Source organism: Leptidea sinapis, chromosome 10 (assembly GCF_905404315.1).
Source record: "Leptidea sinapis chromosome 10, ilLepSina1.1, whole genome shotgun sequence".
NCBI lineage: Eukaryota > Metazoa > Arthropoda > Insecta > Lepidoptera > Pieridae > Leptidea > Leptidea sinapis.
In genome coordinates this window covers 15656727-15683544 of record NC_066274.1, presented here as the reverse complement: position 1 = coordinate 15683544, position 26818 = coordinate 15656727, and the positions used below count along the sequence as shown (strand labels likewise).

The 26818-nt window shown below is 33.9% G+C and overlaps 1 protein-coding gene across 1 annotated transcript in view; it reads right to left on the bottom strand.

Annotated features, from left to right (window-relative positions):
* The window catches only part of LOC126966353 (uncharacterized), a 56599-nt gene extending 31516 nt beyond the window's left edge, over positions 1-25083 (bottom strand). Inside the window, exon 1 of the mRNA XM_050810351.1 lies at positions 24990-25083. Within this exon, the coding sequence (XP_050666308.1) occupies positions 24990-25052 (63 nt within the window). The 5' untranslated portion in view covers positions 25053-25083. The remainder of the gene's footprint in view (positions 1-24989) is intronic.
* Between the last annotated feature and the right edge of the window lie 1735 nt (positions 25084-26818).

Sequence of the window (26818 nt, the reverse complement as noted above, 5' to 3'; positions counted from 1 at the left end):
ATTTTCGAAAACTTCATTAATCTTACGCCGACGTCCATTTGACACGTCACGTGACATGACATGCACGTTGCTATAATGGCCTTGTTTAAACTTTACCGACCACATTTAACTGTAGGTTATTCCATGAAAATTCAGTAACTGTTGTTCAAACTTTCGAATTCTAATGATTTATCATCTTCGAGGTAAAATTTTGATAACACGCTCATTTACATGTACTCTTATTTTATATCTTTAAACGAACAATTCTTGTATCTTTATCAGAAACAGAGTCCATTGATCCATTAATACAGGATGTATTTTTTTTCAAAAATCATTCGGGTCGGTTTCCGTAAAAAGTTCAAGAAATTTTATGTCCATTATTGGTTTTTTATAAATCGAGGGCATGACTCCTTTCGCGACTTTTCTCTAAGTATCGTAATTTCCGATGTGGCCATCACCGCCTTTCTCAAAAAACCATCCTGTATGTATAATCTAAAATTCGGAAACGGCTCCAACAATTTTCATAAAATTTAGTATACAGGGGATTTCGGGGGCGATAAATCGATCTAGCTGGTTTCAATTTAAAAAAAAATAGTTTTATCCGTGTTTTAATGAGAAACAGCTTTAATAACATTAGAATACAAAAGTACATTTCGCACTTTATACAGGACTATAATTGCTCAGATGGGACATTGGGTGATTCGGAAAACAGAAGACTCCGGTTCGAATCCAGATGTCCTATTAGTCTTTTTTTGTTCAAGTTTTGTACATTCTTCAAAATCCGAGCAAGGCTCGGTCGTCCGGATATTATTTATTTATTTGATGTAGTAGTATCTTAGCCACTCAAACCCTCAGAGTTGATGATCAGTTAGTCTGTCAGTTAGTATCTGTCATGGTACCCGAAATAAACATAAACTACAATTAACTAAAGCTAGGACAAATTATAGTACAAAAACTATACAGTTTAAGGGAGCGCTACTAGATAATGACTTGCCGAAAGATATATTTGAGGAAAAATCGTATCCATAATTTAAATCTAAATTAAAAAAGCACTGTCAATCACAATATATACATTGTTACCTTTGGACATAGCGTGTTTTGAATTTATTATTGTTTAAAGTCAACGTAACTATAAAATTTATGCTTTCTTTTATATTGTGAAACTTTTGTTCTTTTTGAGAAAAAAACTGTTTAAACCTAAATATTCTTGTAATGTCACAATCAAAGAAGATGTAAATACTACGTAATAAGAGGCGGGGCTGCCTAAGTAAAAACTGAAATTTAGTTTAGTATGAAACGTGCCGTGATTTGACATAAGTTTGAAATAGTTGTAATTACAGTATGGCGATTGGCTACGAAATATAATACGGCTAAGTTTGAAAGCGAACTGTTGTTATCACTGTTTTTTACAAGATTATAGCCGCCATCTGTCAATCTATCAATGACTGCACGTTTCATACAATCGAGTGAATCGCTTGTTTCTTAGAGAGTTTCGCTAGCCTGGTTAAAATGGAGTGCAGTGACAAATAAACAAAGTGTAAAGTTTAGAACCAAATGCAAGTTTTGAAACTCTTCATCCGCTTTGTATAAGTCAAATATTTGTGTGCTAGGCTGTCGATGTTTACAATGAAGCCTTCTTTAATCAATTTGTTTTGTTTTTATATGATAACACTAACTTCTGGGATTAATTACACAAGTAAAACTGAAAACAAAATTTTATGAACGATGCGGGACTCGAACCCCCGACCTGTCGCGTTCCGTGCGAGCGCTCCTTGCAACTGAGCCAACCGTTCGAGTGACGTATCGTTGATAAAATCTTGTATGCTTTGTTCAACTCTCTGGTTGTGGCTTCATTTACAGTTGATGACCTGCTCAACCAATATTTGCATATTAGGAAATTGACTTGAGATGTCGCTCTTGCAAATCTAAACAATTTGTTTTATGCCACGACCTGAGAGTTGAATAAAGCATACAAGATTGTATAAACGATACGTCACTCGAACGGTTGGCTCAGTTGGAAAGAGCACTCGCACGGAATGCGAGAGGCCGTGGGTTCGAGTCACGCCTCGTTCGTTATATTTTGTTTTCAGTTTTATTTGTGTAAGTCTTCTATATTTTGCCACCAAAGCAGTGAAGCAAAGAATTCAAAATGCTGTCTGAAAACAAAAGATTTAATCTTAAGAAATGAATATAGCACCTACACCATGTTGCGTATTTTAGATTGCTCAGGTCTTTGAACATATTATGCGCTTGTTTTATCAATCTGGAAAAGATATGGAATTCAATAACTGCTTACATGTCTGTATCTTATATTAGGTTTAATTAAGGCGACACTAAATGCCAGCGACCTTGAGCGATATGAGTTCACGGCTGCCAGCCCGCGATCTATGTAACAAAGCCAATATTTTCAAAATTATTTCGTGAAAAACAGTTTATATGCTTACAATTCTCGTTATTCACTACTAATCTGAATAAATTAACCTACACAAAAAAGTGCAAGCTATAAAAATAACTTTTCTGAGAAAAGTACCGTTAAAAAAATGCGTCACGCCACGCCAAAAAACTTGTTTAACTTCAAAGAAAAGTGGTAGTTCAAAAAGGCTCGGCAGTGCTAACTATAACCAACAGCAAGCATAAGCAATCTACAAATAAGACTTAAGGATATGTGTAACAGGATTAAGTAGTGTTCATAGCTCGTAATGCCATACTTTCACCACAAAACTTGTTTGCGTGTTTTCTGCTTACTCTTCGCCTTAAAAAGCTAGATTATGTACAGTTTCATGATGTTCATGTTAGTATTTGGGTTAATTTCAACTTAATTAGTATATACGTCCCTGAAGAGTCTTCAAGACCGACAAAGATGTAATGTTATAAGGTTTCCATTATTTATACCTTTAGAACCTTAGGTACCTTTTTCAAGACGGGAAGGAGATGGCCAAATATGAAAGTATCAGAAATAGAGAAAAGTACTCAAAGTAGTTTCATACCCGATTTTGATAAAACCTTTGGATTATTTAAAAATCAATATTCGTAACTATTTTACAGAATCCCCTGAGTCGGTGAAGGACTCCTCCAAAGAACGGTCTCTATTCTGAGCGATTTGTATCCAGAAAGGACTGGCTATTTTCTATAGTTCGTACACCCATCTTGTCACAGGTCTGCCTCTTTTTCTTTTTCAAGACGGACCATGCCATTTTGAGATTTTTTTAGTTCATCTTTAATGTGTCATTCTTGTAACATGGCCGGCCCCACTTCTATTTCAGTTTTTGTGCACAACTCAAGGCAACAGATTTTATCAGGATGTTGACATACAGCATACCTAAGTCACGGACGAGTAAAAAAATAAGGACTCCGTGTCACCTTACATAACAGTGAGGCACAAAAACAAGCCGGTAAACGTGTAAATACATAGTCCAACGCATACACTTACACTTATACAAGCCGATCGGCCGCCATTGTGAGATTTGCCATCGTCTGCGACAGATCAGTTTGCGTCGCAATAAAATATTTTAAAAATGCCGTCGTGCGCTGTGAAAAAGTGTAAAAACGTTACTATATATGTATTTGTGGCCATATATTATGATTATGTAAGGGAAAAAAAATTGTGTATCTAATATACCCCGTAACCGCACACACACTAGCATAAAGGTGCTTCACTTGCTAATATCACGGCGCGGAGTCCTATTTTTTTTACAAGTCCGTAACCTAAGTAAAATGTTGGATTTCAATAAGCTTCTTTTAATTTTGAACTAGGTATTCAAACCTGTACCTTGTTCGAAATGATGCTCAATATTTTACCAACACATACCCACAACCTTAATTAATAAGAACTTAAAATAAATTGGCGCCATTTCCCCTGTATCATTGAAATGAGATACTATAATCTGAGGTAATACCAAGAGTATAATAACATTATCGATCAAATTCTCAATAGTTTGCGTCTACTGAATAATGATAATAGTGTTCATTTGTCAATACATCCTTAGGGTATTAGATTGAGTTATATCTGGGTTCAGAACGTTGATAAAAGATAACGATTAATATTCGTACACTTTTTATTATATCTATGATAAATTAGGAATAGGCGCCTTTTTATATAGAGGAGGACAAACGAGCGTATGGGCACAGTACAAGTAATAGGACAGTAGCGTAATTCAGCGGTTTCCTTCAAATTTATGCCTACTTCTGGGCGGAGTGCTAGGGTTGGTACGTACAAAAAGATTGACGACGCGGACGGTGCGGCGCAGCTAATATAACAGCGACCAGTCTCGGCGGCGTATGGCGTGGCTCTCAATAGTTTTGTCTTCCCAAGATTGCTTAGCGGCCATTTCAGTCATGTGTATGTGTGCGTGCGTCGATTCGGGTGTTCCTGTTTTTTTATGAAAATAAGGAACGAGACGAGCAGGACGTTTAGCCGATGGTAATTGATACGCCCTGCACATTACAATGCAATGCCTCTCAGGATTCTTGAAAAACCCCAAAGTTCTGAGTGGCATTACAACTGCGCTCGTCACCTTGAGACATAAGATGTTACGTCTCATTTGTCCAGTTTTTTCACAAGCTACAGCGCCCTTCAGTCCGAAAAACAGTATGCTTACATATTACTGCTTCACGGCAGAAATAGGTGCCGTTGTGGTACCCATAGTCTAGCCGGCATCCTGTACAAAGGTGCGTCCCACTGGTAAAAAGTACTGTTCTATTACTGTGTTGTGGTATAGGTAACTTCACCTCTGCCCACAATCTCTTACAACACCAGAAGAATCACAATAGTGTCGCCGGCCTTGACTTTGATAGCAGGCCGAATATTGGTAGCAGCACTTCAGCAAGTAGATCATGTTCTCTACTAGCGTTGATACGCGCAGGTTTAGCGCGAAACGCGTGTGGGGTTGTCGATATCGTATCTACAAGCAATTCTTCAATTGATCTTTTTTCTTCATAGCTCTGCTAATTTCAAATCTGCCAAACACATACTTCTGTGACTTTTTAATAATTTTTTATAACAATAACAGAAAATATTGATATTTAAAAATAAATTGAACTTATATATTTGAAATTAATTCACATTATGATAGTACACAGGCTACATACACATCGTTTCTAAATTTAAGAAAAAAATTATCTGAAGCGCAGAGTTATCAAGTGAACCCTACGGTCGTTTGTTGATGAAATTTTAATATAATTTTTGATAGACGAATATAGATATGAAGACATTCCATGATGTCAGTATGAAACAAAGTTTTATCGTACAAGCAAGTCCTTATGTCTGTATGAACTTAAGGGGTCCAGCAGTGGATCTACACCAAACAAACAAATATTCAAATAATAGCACTCTTCCAGAACAAAGTATTAAAAGAAATTGTGAACGCACCTTGTTACATTCAAAACAGCGATCTCCACAGGTATTTTAACATCGAGTTCGTTGACAACGTATTTCAAAAATACTCATACTAACATAGCATTGACTTCATCATCACGTGAATATTGAAGCAATCCAGCTCCTTGACAACACTGATATAGTAAGACAAGTATTAGCCCGTTGCATTCACAACTAAAGGTTTTATCTCAATAAACTAGTTTAAGTAATAACAGAGAGAGTTGTCATACTGAAACATGCAGGGCAAGCCTGTCAGCCATTAAGTTGGCATAGCGATATTCATTATCCATTCTGCACGGACGCACGTCAAGATAGGGAAGATAGTAGGAAGAGTTAAACGAACAAAACCATTTGAGTGAGTGTGGTGCTAGTAAATTAGTGTAAAACAATATAAAAATAGTGCTATTATAAAAATGGTGATATTATTAACATATGACACATTAACAAAGTGACCTCCCCTAAATAGAGACATTATGAAATGAAAGAAAGAAAGAATTGTTTTTAATGGCCACTTTCTAATATTAATGCAAGTGGGGAAACATTTTAATAACTATATAATATTGTATTCCCTATATGAGAAAAGAAATAGTAAAAGAAGGATGCACATTTAATAGCTTATAAGAGTAGAATCTCGTAGATACTGTTTGTTTGAAACTTAATAGATAAACGAGATCTGAGACAAATTAAGTACTGCAAGGTTATTCTTGGGGAACCTCTCACCTCCCAACATAGGCTACTGCTACTTAAGATAAAAAAGGCCTGAGGTGGAGAGAGATTCAATGATATGAACTAAATTCGAATAAAGGAAGTATCCTAGGAAGGGTTGGTGCGAGTAACTTGAGAAAAAATCCCGAACAAGATCGGATTCCTACTTTAATGTAGTTAATACTTGAAAAACTATGTATCACTAGAGCCCAACATGAGCTAAGAATAAGCTCCGATAAAGATAAAGGATCATACAAGAAGACAAAAAAAAACTGCAAAGAAAAATAGCAGCTACTGAAAAGGAGAAAGCTGATATAAATCCCTACCATCGCTTAGAACTACCCATGGATAGTGATATATACAAAATAGATAATAAAGACCTACAAAATACATGAAAAACAAAAAACGGCACACTACGTAGCAATTCGTAGACTCGATGACCACTTCGTAAAAAGTCCTTTCCATGGCTAAAAATAGAAGAAGGCGAGGTAGACCGCAAACTACCTAGATGACAAATGTCTAGAAGGACATGCAAAAGCTTGGCCTTACAGAGGATGATGTTTACCAATGAAGTGAATGACACCAAAAAATTAAGAAATTCATCCACGCATAACGGGAAGACGCGAAGGCAAACTTATTACTATTACTCTCCTTTAAATAATTCAAATTGTATTTGATTGAGTTAATCAGTATTCGACAGCCAATTCACAGTAAGAAATATTGATATCATCTAACCGATATAAATTTCTGGCCTGCCTTACAGCTTGATTCTTTTGTTCGTAACAAATTTTCATTGTATGCAACTATCTCTTAAAATATGTGTAAAGGGGCTTCAACCGGAATGAGTGGCAGTATGTATTTATGAATATGAACATAAGACAGTTCTTTGTGTTTTAAATATGTATGAGAACGCCAGGAAATAATTTAGACTAATTAATACATACGCTGGAACTGCTTCTGTATGAAAGGGAATAAGTTATTTCATTTCGTGTCTTTTCACAAAAGGCTCAACTAAGCACAACTGTGATGTGATATTTTCAATTGCTGCTTTTATAGAGACAACGTTTTCGTTTCAGTGTTTACTTATTGCGTTTTTTTATTGTTATTAATTTGGCATTTCATTCTGTAACTATGAAATTCAAAAAGTTATAGACCATAATATAGAGTATGTAGTAATTATATGCCAGAACGTCAAAAACGCATTTCTGTATATACGGAAACGAATATGGATAATTATTGACCAAATATGAGAATTTGGATACGGCTCTCAAAGTTGTTACCCAATTACTGCCGGCTTCAACCAACTTCAATAAGGAGGTTAAACAAATCGACTGTATTTTTTTCATTGCCTCATATCTCTGCTGCTTATTGAAAAAAACATCGGTTGAAAGTATATTATAAATAGGTGTCATTAACATTCCAAAATCGGGAAGTGCCGTAAAACACTATGCCCTGGCCAAATACTGACCCTCATTTTATTTATAAGATTGTTTATTTTGCATGGCCTTATAGCTTTTTTCAATAGCTTTCTTATAAATTCTTTCAAATCATCCTAATTATAAGCAATCTATTAATACACATTGACAGGCGGCTGCGTGCGCGCCAAATTCGCACAGATTTATGGCATACCACGGCGCGGGGGCACTTGCCGATTACGGAAGATCGGAAGAAAAATGGATCTGTTGGAAATGAAAATTTAGTGAGTATACATCTGTATAAATACAGCGTTCTTGGTTCATTCAACAACTAATCAAGCATTTGTTATCCGAAAGTATCGTTTGGTAAAATGGAACTTCAAAAGATCAAAGATAAAAATAAATCTTCTCTACAAAATTTTGAAGTTTTTGATAACAACTATCGAGACCAATACAATATTTTCATATTGCCATTAAAGTACTCACTAAAAATGACCAACTCAAGGATTATTTATTTATTTATTCATGTATAGGAAACAAACAGTATTACGATAACAAGAATAAGAACTTAAAACTAACACTTTCACCAGTGAAGTTGTAACGATAAAAATCACAAATGAAAAGTAATACAAATTAACAAATAATGATTAAACCATATAAGTTACACAATACTGTACACTCCTATTATACAATACTACAAAGAACTAGTTACAATGAGTTAAAGATTCAGAAAAAATATATACAAGAATGGGGTTAAAAAAAAACAGTAGTTACTTTAAATTATAACAAACCAGCTATCTGAATACATTTAATTTTTCATGATGTATGTAATAAATGAAAACTGATTTCTATAATAACTAGTTTTCTTTATGAAAAAGGGAAAAAGCCTTTTACATGTGACAAGTTGAGTGAGATTCTATAATTATATATGTGACAGATGACAATGACAAACAATAAGGCGCAAAACATGCTAATATTGTGTTCTACCTTGTGCAAGACAATCACCGCAACTTTATTTACTTTTATAACCTAGAAGAGGTTATTAAAGTAAAAAGTTTTCAATACTAACCTCAAAATATATGTGAAATGGCGGGTAATGATAGAAGCTTCTAACGTAATAAATTCGTTCCAAATTTAAATTTAAATAAAATTTTAGTTGTTTAGATTTATAGCAATTATTTTGGCCGGACAAGTTTTATGCTTTTCTATCTATTAGCTTTTGAAACCACGTTTGAAACGATTCAATCGAGCTAATTGAAATTCTGTATTGGGTCGTATGCGGTAAGCCGCCAAAAGGGAATTGCGCGGGAAAATTGTGAACTGGCTTTCATCATGATCAGTCCAAGCTCACAATTTATTGTCAGTTACGAGTGTTCTACGTAAAAAAAATTATTGAAGTAGGCACTACTTTACGGAAATCCATAGTTATACAAATGATTTAAGTTTTCTTTAGTGTTAATTCCGCCAATATTTGTCTCGCCAAAATCTGGCACGGCCAACACGTCCATGCCTCGTGTAGAGGCGAAACACTTGTCGAATTGTTCAAAAACAAATATTGGCGGAATTAACACTAAAGAAAACTTAAATCATTTGTATAGTGTTCTACGTATCTTGTGGGCTATTTGGCTGTTGCTGGCAAGGCATAAAGCCATTTATTTTCTCAAACTATTTTCCTGTAGAATTATTTTCGATGTCATTTATACTATACTACCTACATACTACTACCGTTTCGGAAACAAATGACGCTCTGAGAGATGTAGGGGCGCATGAAATTCTCCCAGCATACTTTTTTGCACTCTTTTTTAATGAAATATAAAATATTAAAAGGCATAAAAGGCATTTATTTTCTCAAAATTGATTCCTTTAGAATTCTTTTTTATGTCATTTCTTATACTACTAGATACTACTACCGCTTCGGAAACAAATGGCGCTCTGAGAGAGAAGAAGCGGCGCGAGAAACTCTCCCAGCATTCTTTTATTTTGCGCTCTTTTCAATAAAAATATACAATATTGTACAGTCGCTATAAAATAATCACAATCTAGTCCCAGGCTGTCCGATCATTTAGATATTCAGCAGTGGAGTAATAGGATTTACGACAGAGCCATTTTTTTATAAAACATTTAAATTTATTATAATGCCTGAACAGTGGCTGGGACTTTATTGTAGAAGTGTATACATTTACCCTTAAAGCTATTATGTATCTTATGAAGCCTACTAGAATAAGTTACAAGCAATCCCTTATTTCCAGTGCTATAATAATGAAAATCACTATTAAGAGCAAAAAGGTGAAGATTTTTGTGAACATATATTAAATTTTCATAAATGTACTGACAATAAAGTCATAATATTTATTTCTTTAAATTTTTCTTTGAGAGACTGTCTATAACCAAGCTGATATATAGCACGAACAGCTCTCTTTTGCAGTGCAAACACTATATCAATGTCAGCAGCATGACCCCATAGTAATATACCGTACGTCATGATGCTGTGAAAATAACTAAAGTACACTAATCTAGCGGTCGCAACATTCGTGTACTCTCTAATCTTTCTAACTGCATATGCCGCAGAGCTGAGGCTATCTGCTAGATGGGTAATATGTGGACCCCACTGAAGCTTTTTATCTAACGTGATACCCAAGAAGACCGCAGTGTCCACAAGTTCCAATCTCTGGTCATTTATAAGTACGTTGGTTTGTACCTCCGCTGTGTTTGGTGTAATGAACCGTAAACACTTTGTTTTTTTACTGTTTAAGTGCAGATTATTCGTCTCAAACCAACGCACTATCTTTGAGAGTGCATTGCTTACCTCGTCATCAATATCCGCACGTCGCTTCACTTTAAAAATAAGTGAAGTATCATCAGCAAACAATACAATCTCATGGCTATCATCTACCACAAACGGTAGATCGTTAATATATATAAGAAACAAGAAAGGACCGAGAATAGAACCCTGTGGAACACCTGAATAGGTGTGGTAAACTTCGGGTAAACCTGTGGATTCCCACAGGTTTACCCGAAGACCGTTTGCCATTTACATCGACTATCTGAACTCTTTCGCTTAAATATGATTTCAACAGATTTAGGGCTCTATTTTTCACTCCATAATGCTTTAGTTTTAGGAGTAAAGTTTCATGGTGGACGCAGTCAAATGCTTTTGACAAATCACAAAAAATGCCCAATGCATCCTGTGACTCTTGCCAGGCGTCAAAGATGTGCTCAATGAGTCTAGTACCCGCATTAATTGTTGATAAGCCCCTAGTGAAACCAAACTGATTTTTGTTCATTAATTTACAAAAATGCATTTGTAGCTGTTGAAGCAAAAGTTTTTCAAAAATTTTACTAAAAACAGGCAGCACTGAAATAGGTCTGAAATTAGCAGGGTCAAAAGAACTGCCCGATTTAATCAAAGGTATAACTTTGCTGTATTTCATGAGGTCAGGGAACACACCCTCATCTATGCATTCATTAAATATTATTGCTAATTCAGGTGCTATAATGTCAAGTATGTATTTAAAAATATTAGTCGAATGGCCCCATAGGTCTTTTGTATTTTTTAGGTTAATTAATTTGAAGATTTTTATTATATCGCTACCTGTAACATACTTAAATTTCAAATCAGTAGAAGATACTGGTACGTGTAATTTAAGCATATCATATGCTGCTTTTGGCGAAGAGTTAAGGTATTTGGACGTGACAATCGGGATTTCGGAGAAGTATTTATCAAATTCATTTGCAATTTCTATTTCCGAATTTATAACGCGATTATTAATATTTAAACAAATAGAGGTGTTACGGCAATTCGATCTACCAGTTTCATTGTTAATTACACTCCAAGTCGCTTTTACTTTATTATTACTGTTTTTAATTTTATCTGCAATGAAACGTGTTTTCGCTTCATGACAAACTATTTTAAAGAGCTTGGAGTATTTTTTTACATATATTTTAAATTCTTCACTATTATTGTAATGTTTCTCATAATAAAGGTCATATAAGCGTTTACGACTTTTGTGGATACCCATTGTTGCCCAATCATTAAAACTATGTTTGTTGTTTACCTTCACCGTTACTGGAGTAAAAATCCTGTCAAATTCCTCACAGAAGGAATTGAAGACTAAGTTGTAGTGAAAATTTGCAGTTTCGCCACAGTATAAAAATGGTATCGTATTTACCAAATTATTTCTAAACCTCTCAAGACGGCTACCCGTAACTGGTATAATCGTCACCTTTTTTGGTCTGACATTGTCCAATCTTGTATTTACTTTTATAAGTTGCCCACTATGGTCGGACTGAAGATTATAAATTATGAGTTTACTAGTAATAGTAACATCTGTAAAAATATTATCTAAACAGGTTGCTGTTGTAGAAGTGATTCTAGTAGGTTCCCAAAATACATTGAACAAATTAAAACTTTGAAATAAATTTTTAAGGCTAGTACAATTGGCCGAAGGTTCAAGCAAGTTTATATTAAAATCTCCACACACTATAATTGACTTGCTAGTTTTGCTAAATTTTCTCCTCTATTCTATGTTGGAATTGTTCATATGATGCAGTGGGGGGGCGGTATACACTTACAATAATAAATTGCTCTAGTTCTAAACAAGCTATCTCAATTAGTTGTTCTATAGAGAGATTAACAATATCTCTTCTATTTTTACATTTTAATCTATTATTAATAATAATTAGGGAACCTCCATGTATTGCCCTACTTCTACAAAACGAACTGACTACTTTATGTTCTCTAAAACTAAACTGGAGCTGATGACTCTTACGCCAATGTTCTGTAATACATAATATGTCTATATTACAGCAGCTCAAAAACAGTTCAATTTCTAATTCCTTACTTGAGATACCTTGTATATTCTGGTGAACAATATTTATGAGCTTTATATTATGATTATCTATAGCAGTAACATTTATATTTGGTGAATGTTGCCTATTTTGTATGATATTGCAAGAGTTGTCCTGCCTTGTCAAATAACTTAATTTAAATTAATTTAAGAAAAATCTTCATTGTTATATTTTTGTACATTAGTATTAATACATTTCCCAATAGAGGCTTGTTTGTCGATTATTTTACAATTTTGCCCAATAGAGGCATGTTTATTAAATAATACTACAGAGGAAGTAGTTTGTTGACTAAGACTATAAGCTCCTAAAGTAGCCAGCTGTCGCTTAACTCTAAATGGTAGGTATAGGTTACCATTGGTTATTTTCAGTTTATAATTAATGAATTTATTTGTGTCAAATAAAATTAAATTTTCATTGTTGTGGAATGTCGCATTATACAAAGTTGTATTTAATTTAAATATTTTTCTATTTTACTCCTGTGTCAAATCCGAGGAGTATGGAAATGTACACATCATCACTTTAGATTGATTGATTGATATATTGTACTGTCATTTCCATTGCTATAAAATTAAATAATCATAATCCATTCCCAGGCTGTCGGATCACTTAGATATTCGGCTGTGGAATAGTAGAATTTATGAGAGCCATTTTTTAATATATTATTCAAATTTATTCATAGATAATGCCTGAACAGTGGCTGGGACTTTATTATAAAATTGTATACATTTACCCTTAAAGCTATGTATCCTATGAAGCCTACTAGAATTAGTTACGAGCAATTACTTATTTCTAGTGTTTTAATAATGAAAATCACTATTAAGAGCAAAATGGTGAAGATTTTTGTGTGGCTATTACTTGTAGGGCATTGAGTATTTGTCGAAGTTGCATCACTTCAAACACTATGTAAAAAATAATTTGTAAAACCATGGAAAGTGGCAATAAGTCTCTTGCCTCTTCTCATTGAAGCTCAATCTTTTCCGAAGTGGTAATAAAAAGAAAAAAAATGTGTGTGTGTGTACATACGTAAGAAGTATATCTTCTTTGGCGTAATAAAACAAATATCCTAAAAAAAATATTCCTTGTGCTATTTTTCGTTTGCAGAAAGAACAATATTGTACTAAAGAAGGTATTTAGTACAACCAATAAAAATATTATTATGCCGAATAATTTAGTTAAATAACTAATAGTATTTAAATTTCATAAAATTATTTTTTATAAAATTAAAGAGGAATATTTTTTTTTATTTTAAAACTTGTATAAAAATTGAAATTATAATTATATTAAAATTTATTTAATTCTCGTCCATTGGTAGGTTCAGTAGACATATGAGTTACAAGAGGCTTGGTAGCTGATGTATCATAAAAATGGTCTAGTTGACCAGCAGTCAAGTCAGTTGTCAGGGTGTTGAATTTACGTGACGGTGTGTGCGCGCATCGTAAAAATTCAGTATGATAATTTTTCCTTCACGCGCCAAATAAGTATAACTTAAAAAATATTACATTCATAACTGGAGTGTACATTATTCATTTCCTTTGATCTAGATGAATTAAATAATTTTGATTTGATGTGAATTTAAAAGCAATCAATTTTTTACCAGTGTCAGGCTCCTTTGCACAGGATGCCGGCTAGATTATGGGTACCACAACGGCGCCTATTTCTGCCGTGAAGCAGTAATCTGTAAGTATTACTGTGTTTCGGTCTGAAGGGCGTTGTAGCTAGTGAAATTACTGGGCAAATGAGGCTTATGAGGCTCAATTACCATCAGCTGAACGTCCTGCTCGTCTCGTCCTAAGGGACTTAATTTCATAGAGAAAATTACATCAAAGCTGTGAAATGAGCTTCTTGTGCAGTGTTTCCGGGACGATACGACATGGGTACCTTCAAAAAAAGCGCGTACACCTTCCCTAACGGCCGTCAACGCTTTTCCCCTGGTGTTGCAAGAGAATGTGGGCAGCGGTGATCACTTAACACCAGGTGACACGTGCGCGAGCTTGTCCTCCTTTTACACAAAAAACACAAATATACGTAGGTCGTTATATCATGAATTAATCATAATTTGGCAAGCCCCATTCATAAATAACTTTAATTTAAAAGTAAAGCGTTCATTAGTAAGCATTTTATTTTTAAGCAAACTCTTAGCCCATTAGCGTTCCAAAAGACATTTATCTACATTGCCGGGTCTAGGTGATCATAAATTGTAATTAAAACGTGAGAAGTGACCCGTGCACATAAAGAAGTCAAGAGCTAAATAAAAAGGCTCCTTTTTTTGGGTTTTACACCCGAGAGCTTACCACGGGAATCCTTATAAATAAAGAATTTGTTCGCCTGCTATATCTCATTAATTGCCATAGTTAGACATTAGAAATTTAGATTAATTACTACATACTTCCGCTTTCATTATAAAAAATATAAAAACAATGATGGTAATTCAAAAACAGCCACCATACGAATACAATTGTAATTAGTTTAAATTATTTACTGAAAAATATATTTTTTGATGGTTATTGATACGCCATGCTTATTACAATTCAGTGCCTTTCAGGATTCTTGATAAACCCAAAAATTCTGAGCGGCACTACAATTGCGCCACCTTGAGACAGTAATTTCACTAGCTACGGCACCCTTCAGACCGAAACATAGTAACGCTTACACATTACTGCCTCGCAGCAGAAATAGGCGCTGTTGTGGTACCCATAATCTAGCTGGCATCCTGTGCAATGGAGCCTCCCACTTGTATTGGTATTGTTAAACGTAGTAGAAAGTTCTTTGAAAATCGCGCTGAGGTGTTTCTATAACAACATAATTAAGCTTCTTTCGGAACACTCATCTTAAGATTATTGACAATATTAATAATTTTCTAAGTTAGGTACTAACTCGGACGGTCTCATGTGATAACGCAATATTTAGAAATATATTATATTAAAAACAATATTCATTTTAACAATAAAACGAGTTCATATTTCTTTTATATTATTCCAAAGTTACAGCTGTGGGATGGAATTGCGATAACTTATAAATAAATATTTTATTCCACTTTTCTCGTTACTCAGCCAAGAAGCAACCGACATTAAACCGAGTTATTTTCTCCGCTCTGGGGTAATATTATTTCCAACACTTATAATCGTCCTTTTTACCCGGCCATTATTATTAAAATTTATTTTCTTGGGATGGTAACGCTCTGGAAATAAGATTTTATTATGATAATAAATAGTTTACGTATGTAATATGTAGTCCAGTCAAAAGCTTGGTTTTGTTTTCAAAGATTGAAATTTATTTGGATTGGATATTTTGATCACTTGTATTCAAGTCGTCTCACCTACATGTTTCACAAACACATACACATACACATACACATACATACAACTCAATCATACAGTTTCTTACATATGTATTTTTATTATTTACGTATATATATTTTTTCTTAATTATTTACATTATTTGATCCCACGATACAGCCTCTGTCTTGTGCGATTCATTGCCAATCACAATGTAAGTTTGTCCCCAATTAAGTTTTGTACATTATTATTTTATGTTATTAAACGGTTCAAAAAAACTGTTTATTATAATTTTACTAAAAGTATTTGCCTTTGTCTATTGTATTATTGCAGTCTGTATCAAAATTTCCAGGTATTTTGGATTAGATATACACCATTAACAAGTCTGGCCAGACCAGTGGGCTTCGTTGCATAGGATGCCGGCTGGAGTATGGGAACCAAAACGGCGGCTATTTCTGCGGTGAAGAGTAATGTGTAACAATTAGTAAAATTACTGATCATTATGATACTTAACAATTAATGTCTCAAGGTGACGAGCGCAATTGTAGTGCCGCTCAGAATTTTTAGGTTTTCCAAGAATCTTGAGCGGATCTGAATTGTAATGGGCAGGGCGTATCAATTAGCATCAGCTGAATGTCCTACTCGTCCCTTGTTGAAAGAATACCTTCAGCCAAATGCATTCATTCATACGCTCTCTTATCGACGATCGACACAATGCCCGACGAGTAAACTTTACAAGCTGCAGACAGTCTAAAGAAGCAAGTACTGCTTCTAATATCCAAACTGAAACGTCGACTCATCACCTTAAACACACACGACACGATATCCGTCTCATAGTGGGCACCCTGAGGCACACATCACACATCAAGAAAGAAATATATCTTTTCACGATCGACATATTAATAATAAATAAAATACTGTTTTTTATGAATTTTTCAATAATATTTTATAACATCAAGAATTATTTGGTGAAATAATTCTTGATGTTATAAAATATTATAATATTATGCTCCCTGTTGTTATAATGACAGTGTTTCACAGCAGAACTGTCAAATCCTGCATCAATTAATTGTCTCATAGAAAATAAGTCAACACAAACAAATTATGGAAATAAAAAATAATTATGGGTCCCATATCGAAATAAAAACTATCCTATCTCTCAAGTTAGACTAAACCCGTTCATTAGTTTAGGAGTTCACTGGAAACAAACATCAGGACACTGGATTTATATATATTAAGATGTAGATTATAAGAAATACAAGATTTTATTATTTTTGTTATTCTATTTTTAACCACAATTTTTTATTAGAATTCAAAAAACGTGTTATTGTCTCAAGTGAGCCTATAAAAATTCATACATATAAATTATGAAGTATGTTTTTATATATGCGCAAAAAATTGGGGAAGAACAGTGAAATAATGTGGAAATTTTCGGCCTATATAGCTGCCATTCTTTTGTTCCCAAACAAATTACCATACTACGTAACCTTCTCTTAAATATGTAATAGGGCTAATTTAAGTGGAACGAGTTACGGTATAAAACACAATATGTATTTATGAATATGCAGGTAGAATTTTCGTTGTGTTCAAAATATGTATGTTTCTAGAGAATGCCTGGAAAGGCTTAAATCGTCGAGTAGAACTGATTTACATAATGGATTTATATTATATATAAGCACTACTGAGTAGATCTTAAATATTTGGCTCTTTAATAATATTATCTCATATCTTTACACCTAATTTCCACCTAATTTTTTTAATGAAAATAACGGACATGACGAGCAAGACGTTCAGTTGTTCGTTCGTTGGTTTTGCAACGCCCTGCCCATTATAATGCAGTGCCGCTGAGAATTCTTGAAAAACCCCAAAAATTCTTAATGGCACTACAACTGCGCTCGTTACCTTGAGAAATAAGATGTTAAGTCTCATTTGCCCAGTATTTTCACTACGGCTACGGCGCCCTTCAGACCGAAACACGGTAATGCTTACACATTACTGCTTCACGGCAGAAATAGGCACCGTTGTGTCTATAGATTGATTCATAACGATATCTCTGGAACCATAAGATGTGGAGACTTGAAATTTGGTAGGAATATTCCTCTAGCCGAGTATAGGTCAGCTAAGAATTTCTAAGAAATTCCAACCACAAGAGTTTTTTTTTATTATGAACAGAATAACGTTTGCTATCCACAGTGTGTTAATTACCTGCAAAGTATTTACTTTTGATATTTTGTGAAACATTGAAACTTGTCATTGCCCTTCATAATTTATTTAGATAAAACTAAGTAATATTTGCTAGCTGTTTAAGTTGTCCAAACTTGTGCAAACAAAATAAATAAAGCAAGTGAATCAATTAAAACCTTCTCATGTTGCCATAGCATATACTATAAATTCATCTCTCTCAAAGCGCCATTTGTTTTTACGAAACGGTGATTCAAGTAAAGGTGAAAATAATATTAAAGTTATCAGTTTTGTCATTAATTTTATCAAATTCATTATTCATAATGTAATGTATGTGTATGTCGCAGGGATATGATAAAAATAGAGATTTGGTCAATTCCCTTAGTGATTTGATCAAATCACGGAAAATGTTTAAATAGCATCAGGAATCTATCATTTCTCTAAACAAATGATTTGATCCAGCAACCAGCAACCAGAATTGGTTTCGTGATATGACAATAAATCTTTTATTTGGTATATTTTAAAACAACTATCTGGTAAGACTTAGACATAATTTTTATCATTAAAGCAACGTTGTAGAATATGGGGACAACTAACTTCCAGGAAAATTTTTAATAGTTCGATTGCTACTTTAGCCGCTCTTTTTGAAATCATTAGTCGGAGAAAACTGAATTTTGTTGCGTGATCCTGGTAATGTAATAGCCACTCATAACTTTTGTCGGGGGTTGTAAGTCACTTAAATCAGCCTGACCGCGGTGGTTAAAATCCCTAAATACAATTGGTCAAACAACTACGAGTATACCTTTTCTTGGGAATTTTTCGGATTGACACACCTGACATACCTGACGTAGTCTGACAGTTTCAAAAATTCCAATAAAACAGAAGTGGGAATTAAATATCTGGATTTCAAATTATACTGCATTATTTTTATCTGTGCCGCCGTGGCCCGTCGATTGGTGAGTCACACGAAGTATAACATAATATTCATCTGGAGGCACTATTTTCACCACAGACGAAGAACAGAAGAACACTTACTATTCAAAATTAAATATTTTCTAGTACCATTAGTTACATTATGGAGGCACCATTACATCATATTTTTTATATTTTTCTCTTTACTTTCATTACTGCAGCTGATTTAAATTGTTCAATCGCCTCTTCTATCATTTCTCGAGTTCATGCGGTTGTTCCTTATCTTGCCGCCGCTCTAACTTCATTGACTGACATGCGCGGACATGTGGTCATGTTTTTTTGATATTTCTTCAGAGATATCGCTCTTCAAATCTAAACGATTTTATTTCTATTGGTTAGTATTTTCCATCACTTCTGAGAATATTTTCAAAGAAATATGGCACAGTAAAAAGTTTGAGGAGAAATTTAAAAATAAAAAAAGTGTGTAGAAAAGATGCAGATTCTCCCTTAGTCGACTCGAGCTGACAGCGTTACAATGCCAAGCGTGACAGCTTAGTCTCCATCAATATCCCACAAAATAAATGCTCAGCGTGCTTAAACAAGTATTTGCTTAAAAATAGTTCATAAAACTGCAAAATTACGGCGACAGAATTGCGATACCATATAAATGTAATAAAATTATTCGCTATTTCTCGGTACTCTGCCAAAAGCAACCAACTCTAAAACAAATAATTTTCTACGCTGTGGATATTTTTATCATTACAATTTACATTTTTAAATTTTATTTTGCATTTCGTTTAAAATGTAGCAAATGCTGTTAAAATATTGTTAGTAATAGCTAGGTAAACTTCAAATTATCAATAAGAATATTCACAGCACCTTTTACTGCCGTAAGCAGTAATGTGTAAGCATTATTGTGTTTCAGTCTGAAGGGCGCCATAGCAAGTGAAATTACTGAGAAAATGAGACTTAACATCTTTATATCTCAAGGTGACGAGCGCAATTGTAGTGCCGCTGAATCCTGAGTGTAAACTTGGCATTTTCTTATTTTATTTGATAAACACGAGTAATACAGATTTGAATAAAACACTTTTAAAGCATTAAGATGTGTGTAATTGTAACTGTTTTTACATAAGATTTTTGATATTTCATCTGCAGTGCCCCTGATAACGAGATCTGGAAAGGTCTTGAAACGTCGGGTTGACTGAAATAAAAAATTTAACTTTTACGCAAAAATTTAATGTAAAAACAGTAACAATTTAAATAAAAAATAAATAAATAAATTTTCTTAAAATATTTTACTTTGTTAAAATTTTCAGTGCGTCAAAAATAATTATGAGATTGAATATGTTTTAAGCGCTGACCAGTTATACTTGTTCAATTGAACGAAGGTTGAAGACATGTTTCTTAAATGTAGTAGGTAAGAGTAATCCTTGTACTGGTAGTAGGAACTGGTACTTGCAGTAGATTATTTTAATTATATTTCAAGCCACCAGAATCAGAGTAAGAGGCGTAACTACACTCTTTAAAATACTAAGTTTATAATTTATATTGTAATTAATCAAGAGTAGCCTAAAACTGATTTTATTTATTAAACTTATATTAATTTATGAAATTACACAAATCATAAACTACTTAGAACAATTTATGAACAAAAATATTGAAGTTATACTTCTTTTGTCGCGTTATGAAAAAATTATGAGAGTGAAATCTTAAGATGCGCGCGCATCACTATAACACAAAAGTAACATGGTGAAGTTGGTCCCTAAAATTTTCTGACGTTAGCGACATTTATTATTTCTTTTTGTTTCATTGTCCATTATTAGGAATAGGCAAAGGGATCAAGTCCGTTCAGAAGTATTCGTTATTTAATTGTTAACTGTCAAAGCCATCGTTGCAAGATTTTTACAATATTGTTCTTTCTACAAACGTAGAATAGCACGAGGAATAAATAATTTTAGAATTTTTGCTTTCTTAGGCCAAAAAAGTATTACTTCTTGCGTGCATACATAAGTACGCACACACTTTTTTATTAATATAAACTCATCCCAGATAGTGCTCTCAAATGAACAATATTTTGTCAAAGATATATATTGACTCGACGTAACGGTGCGCCGAGATAGATGATGATTGATGCGGATATTTCATATTAAGTACACAACTAGCAATGTGTCAACGACGCGGACGTGGCTAGCGAGTGTGTCAGTTTGTGGAAACCGGATACTGCCACAAGCGTAAAATAGTACAGGAGCCGAATGGGTGTGATGGTCACCTATCTGTTTAATGGATGAAAAATATTTTATGCGAATAAAATGTACCGTGCATAATTTATCTGAAAAAAAATCTGTCAAAACTATATAACACAAACAAAATTGGAAAACAAAATTTATGAACGATGCGGGACTCGAACCCGTTCCGTGCGAGTGACGTATCGCAACCTGCGAGTTGAACAAAGCATATAAGATTAATAAACGATTGTGTAATTAATTCCAGAAGTAGGGTTGTCACTTTAAAATATAACAAATTGTTTAAAACTATATAATCTGTAATAAAATTAGATTCTGAATATTTGATCAAATTTTCCAATATGTGTGGTAAAAGTGTGAACACATTCCCTATACTGATAACGTTGATTCAAACATAGTGCGTCGGCGCCAGCGACATCAATGAAGTACGGCCGTTTCCTTCACCTTCAACACGGTAACAGTTGATTCACCAGTCACTGCATTGCATGATGAAGTGTTAGTCCCCGGAGGTGCCAATCAGACATATTATGTCTGCTATAAAACTACCGTTGAGTTCCAAGCAGACATATTATAACTGCTCGCGGGGGGCGCGCAGAGATATTGTTTTCGTTAAATATACACAGAGTAAAACAAGCTACACGATATACCACAAGAAAGGTAATTTAACAGACTATAAAAGATTTTTTTTTTAGTTTTAAAACTTTATCTGTGTAAAATACGACAAGCCGTCAAAATGCTGTCAGCCGTAAAAATTATCTGTAGCAGTCGATTTAAAAATTCTTTTTTGTATTATCTATGATGTTTTAGTAACTTTTCTATTACTAATTGTAAGGGTAAGCGCCGATGTTATAGGTCCTACTAATACGCAAACACACTGTACTTGCATATGGTTTGTACCATCACTTTGTGTAGGGAGATGCTTCTCAACTGCCAAACACATAGTGCAAGTGCCAATAAATATTTCTAGACTTCACACAGTTCACCAACCCATGTTGACGGACGAAGAGTAGTGGCATACCATGTCTCGATACACGAAGTCATTATCGATTAGTTAAACTACAACCCAAATGTAGGTACTCGAAATTCTGCAATAAGATTTGGTGTATCTTAGTGAAATGAATGGAATCAACTTCACAGCAATAGGACCTTATAGATTTCAACTCTTTGAAGAGCTTGAATTACATTTTTCGGTGGTTTTTGCAAAATAATGACAAAAACTTATTACCAAGCTAAGCCAGTATGAATGAAAAACGTTTCTTCGTTAAAGGTCTGCAACTGTGACGTATGTAAGCCGTCTGCTACCCAATTAGCAAGAGACGAGGTCTTGACGTAGTTAAAGAATAGCTCCATCATTCATAAGTAACTGTAACAACTGCTGATAGCTCATTACGTACCATCGCTCCATTGTGCGTGGACCTACCTCCACGCGTTATTGTTTACTTAAATATGGTTTACTAAGTATTCAAATAATCATTATTTTTAATGATTTTGATTAATATATGATCGCCAAATAAAACGTCCTCGAGTGTCTTTGTGTCTAACCAGTCATGCTGTGTAATTTATTCAATGTATAACGTTACTTAAAAAAATTAATTTATGCGATAAATAATAATAATACAGGTTAACTTATCTTTATCCCACCATATCTAGTGGATTGGCTGGTATAAACAGGTAAGTACACTAATAATTCGAATTCATCTGATTAATAAAGAAACCTTATATCAAAACAGAGAATATTTGATACGAAAACAATCGCGGTAGTGTCTGCAAAATATTTTTTTTTAAATTTCGTATGACCTGAAATATATAGCCTTGACACAGAAACTTTTAAGACAACCCACTCGCGATAATTTTTTTCAATAATTGAACAGATGGATGACGATCACTTTTCATTCGGAACTTAGACTATTAGCTCATGATAGCAACGTATTATTGCGGTATGAGATAAACTGGTAAATACGTCAGATTCATACATAAAGTAAAAGTTTAGCTAGGCTGTTTACCCACTAGCCTCTTGATTGGTAAATTTTGTGTGCCTGTCTGTTTTCTTACTCCAACCAGTCCAGATCGTCCAAGAAGTCTAGCAGCAGGGAACGATAGTGGAGATCGGAGGATTTTTGCCCGTTCTTCGGTCACACCTGAACTTTAATAATTTCAGTAATGGTCGTACTATATCTAGTATTTATTTGATTAACATTTATAGATAAATTACATTGTAAAGGATTAAAACGCATGTAATTTTAACTGTTTTTTTTACATGGGGTCTAGCGTTGGGTAACAGTTCCCTTTTCTCTGAAACGGCAGCAAAACGTCCGCGTCGGGTAAAATAAATAAATGTTAATTAATTATTACTTAAAAACCAATGTAAATATTTAATCATTAGTACACAGGACTTATCGTTTCAAGGGTATTTTATTTAAATACTAGCTTCAGTCTGCGATTTCGTTCCTTCGTAGCCATTTGCTTGTGGAACTCTTAAAAATTTCAGAGTAAAATATCTCCATATCCTTCTCTGTACCCCTAACAACATGTGTACGAAATGTCTCATTAAAAAGAATTCGCCGAACTCAGGAACGAGAGTTTTGCGAGTCTTCTCTTCTATCGTCATCTCCTGAGGATGCCTCGTATAGAGGCGAAACACGTATCGAATTGCTTAACGCAGAGTTTTACGTTGCCAACTGGTCATTCCGACTAACAAGTTCCTAAGTTATTGCCCCTAACTCTAAGCCATACGGTTGGGTTTTAGGTGCTTTCTTATGTAATAGTAATTACATACAAAATTGTATATTTAATTAAAAACAGCGAAAAAAGGATGCTGAGAGAGTTTTTTACGCCGCATCTTCTCTTTTAGAGCGCTATTTGTTTTCGAAGCGGTGTTTGAACTGACATCAAAAGGAATATGTTTTGAAAAAAATAAATAATTCTAGAAGTAAAACCTTCGATAATTTTCGGTACGCCTAATAAGGAACACATAATCTGTGAATTTTTATCGATGTGGTAGATTTGATATTATAACAACTATGAGTGATCTTATAATATTTATACAGTGCACCTTAAAAATAATTTTACTCCCCTAAGTAACGCTTTAATTCATGTTATAATGCTTCAACAATAATATTATACTATTTTTTCACGGAATATAATAAATGTTTCCCATGAAAGAAAAGAAGGTAAGAATATTCGTAGCTTGGTCATCTTTTATTTTATTTTCAGCCATGTTCAGAAACTGATTTTTTTTTAAATCAAATCACGTAGAATATGACACTTATGAATGTAAAAAAAATCTTATTGGATCCACCGCTACTTCGTAAAGGGTTGAGTTAGTGAGAAGAAGTAGCAAGAAACTCTTTGCCACTCTTTCAAATCAAGATTTAATTAAATATAACCCATATGATCAGACTATGGATGTCGCTTTTATGAAATTTACAGTATTGTACTATTTATATAAGATGGTATTTTTAAGGGATTTCATAAATATGTACATAACTTATTAAGTTTACCGTTTAGTTTCCCAGATTTCAAAGAGGCGTATCGTGTCTTCAAATAAAGCGCATACACACACGTAAAACACTAGTTAAAATAATGTGATTCCTTTGGTGTTGTAAGAGAACGTGGGCGCGGTAATTACTTAACATCAGATGACTCGTACACCACCTTCGCGTGTCCACCTCGTCCATAAAAGTCATTCATTCATTCGTAATGTAATAAATAAATAATAATTATTTAATAAATAAATAATAATTATTTATTTATATTATAAAAAGTACTTGTTCTAATTAATAAACATATAAATTTAATTAACAAAGTTTAGTATGTACAAACTTTTAGCATCTGGAGGCGAACTAGGAGGATTACGGGTTACAGAGTCAATCCCCTCGACTCACATTAAATTATTTACTTAGATGCTTGCATTTAGTATAAATCAATATTGCCTCTGGGTATATGTGTAGTCATGGATCATTATTTCAATGGTAACTTACTTCATATACCAAATCTCCAATTGAATGTGACTTCATGATGTACAAGTAAAGAAGTAACTTGAAAAATAACTTACCGCACTTGTGGACTGTGTAGGCTCATGGTGATAAGTGGACAGCTGTCGAATTGTTCCCGCCATGCCGAAAGTCTCATTTCATGTGAATATTTTAATGATAATTTTATGATCTATGATTGTCATTGTATATAATAATATCTATCTATACTTGAATATATACTAAGGTCTCTATTTTGTTTCAAATGAATTTATTTACTGAAATTCAAATAGGCTGTTCATAAGCAAACAGTGAAATTTCAAATGAGAATTCATCATTATTATGTACATGTTTAACCCAATGGGTGGGTTACAAATTCTAATTAACTCTTAAACTAACATAAAACAGTTACACAGAAAGGATAATGGGTTATCGCCAGTAAGGTTAAAGGGATCGTGTTTATAATATATGTCGATTAACTTGACCATTGTACCCTAGTGTCTTAATTTACACGTTATTGAAACTGTTTCACGACTGGTAACACTAGTAAAAATAATAAATTATCTTAACGCGGCTCATTAGTATTAATAATATTATCTTAATAGTATTGCATTAAAAAATATAATTGAAATAGAAACAGAAACACAAATGGACGTAATATTATTTTAGGTTCCCAAAGGAATTACTAATGCTGCTACAATATTCACGCGGCTTCGTGTGCACAGCTACATGTGCTTATCGTAGCGTTAACGACTACGGCGTAGGCTCGTTGCGGCAGTCCGCGCTCTACTGCCGCAAAAAGCCTCTCCCCGCTGTGTTAGCACCGTAATGATTGACAAATACGTTTTCACCTGTGTTTTCTTTACGAAAAGTTCAGGTAAACAAGTGGTTGGAGTACACGTGTTCAGGTGGATACGTCATTGCAACGCCATTGTACGAAATAGATTATTGACTAGCCATAGTCAATGCTATTAATACTAATATTATAAAAACGAATAACAATATTTTGCTTTTACTACTGAACCTTTCAACAAGGAACTGCATAGTAGGCTCCATGCATGGGAGGCTTATGGGTACCAAAACGGCGCCTATTTCTGCAGTGAAGCAGTAATGTGTAGACATTACTGTGTTTCGGTCTGGAGGGCGCCGTTGCTTGTGAAATTACTGCGCAAATGAGACAACATCATCATCGCAATTGTAGTGGCGCTCTTAATTTTTGGTTTATTCATGAATCCTGAGCGGCACTGAATTGTAATGGGCAGGGCGTACCATGAGCTGAACGCCCTGCTCGTCTCGTCCCTTATTATCATAAGAAAACAAGCTGTAGGATACATATTATCTTAAAATATTAACAGTTCTGGAGGATGCGCTATGAAAGTTCAACGGGTATAATGTTTCAGGTAGCGATGGAACAAAGTAATAAAAATGTAATATCGACAATTATGTTTCCCGAGATAAAATGATCACATGGAAATATTAAATTAATACAATGTTCTCGAAGTAGCTATGAACTTTTTGAATTCTTGTTGGGGAAAAATGCCAATGTAAAATATTAATGGGTCATTTAGGATCAAATGACTCTGAGGCGTTCAGGCATTCAGGTTTTTTCACAAGTCATTTTTATAGATTAAATTTTATAGACTTTTTCTCACTGGGGTGTTACTTTATTGCACAAATAATTTCATTCTAAGTAGGTTTAGAATGACGCTAATATCAAAATTGTGTTTTTGTTAACTATTACAGGTAGGTAATCAAATTAGCAGTAGGTTCATTTAATTCCTTCGTTAATTTTAATTTATTAAGTTTGTATCTTTCAATAAATACATTAATAATTTTAGTTTTATTTTGTAAAGATGACAAGAACTATTGTTTATACTGCACATTAACTTCTTTGGTACAATATTGAATGTAT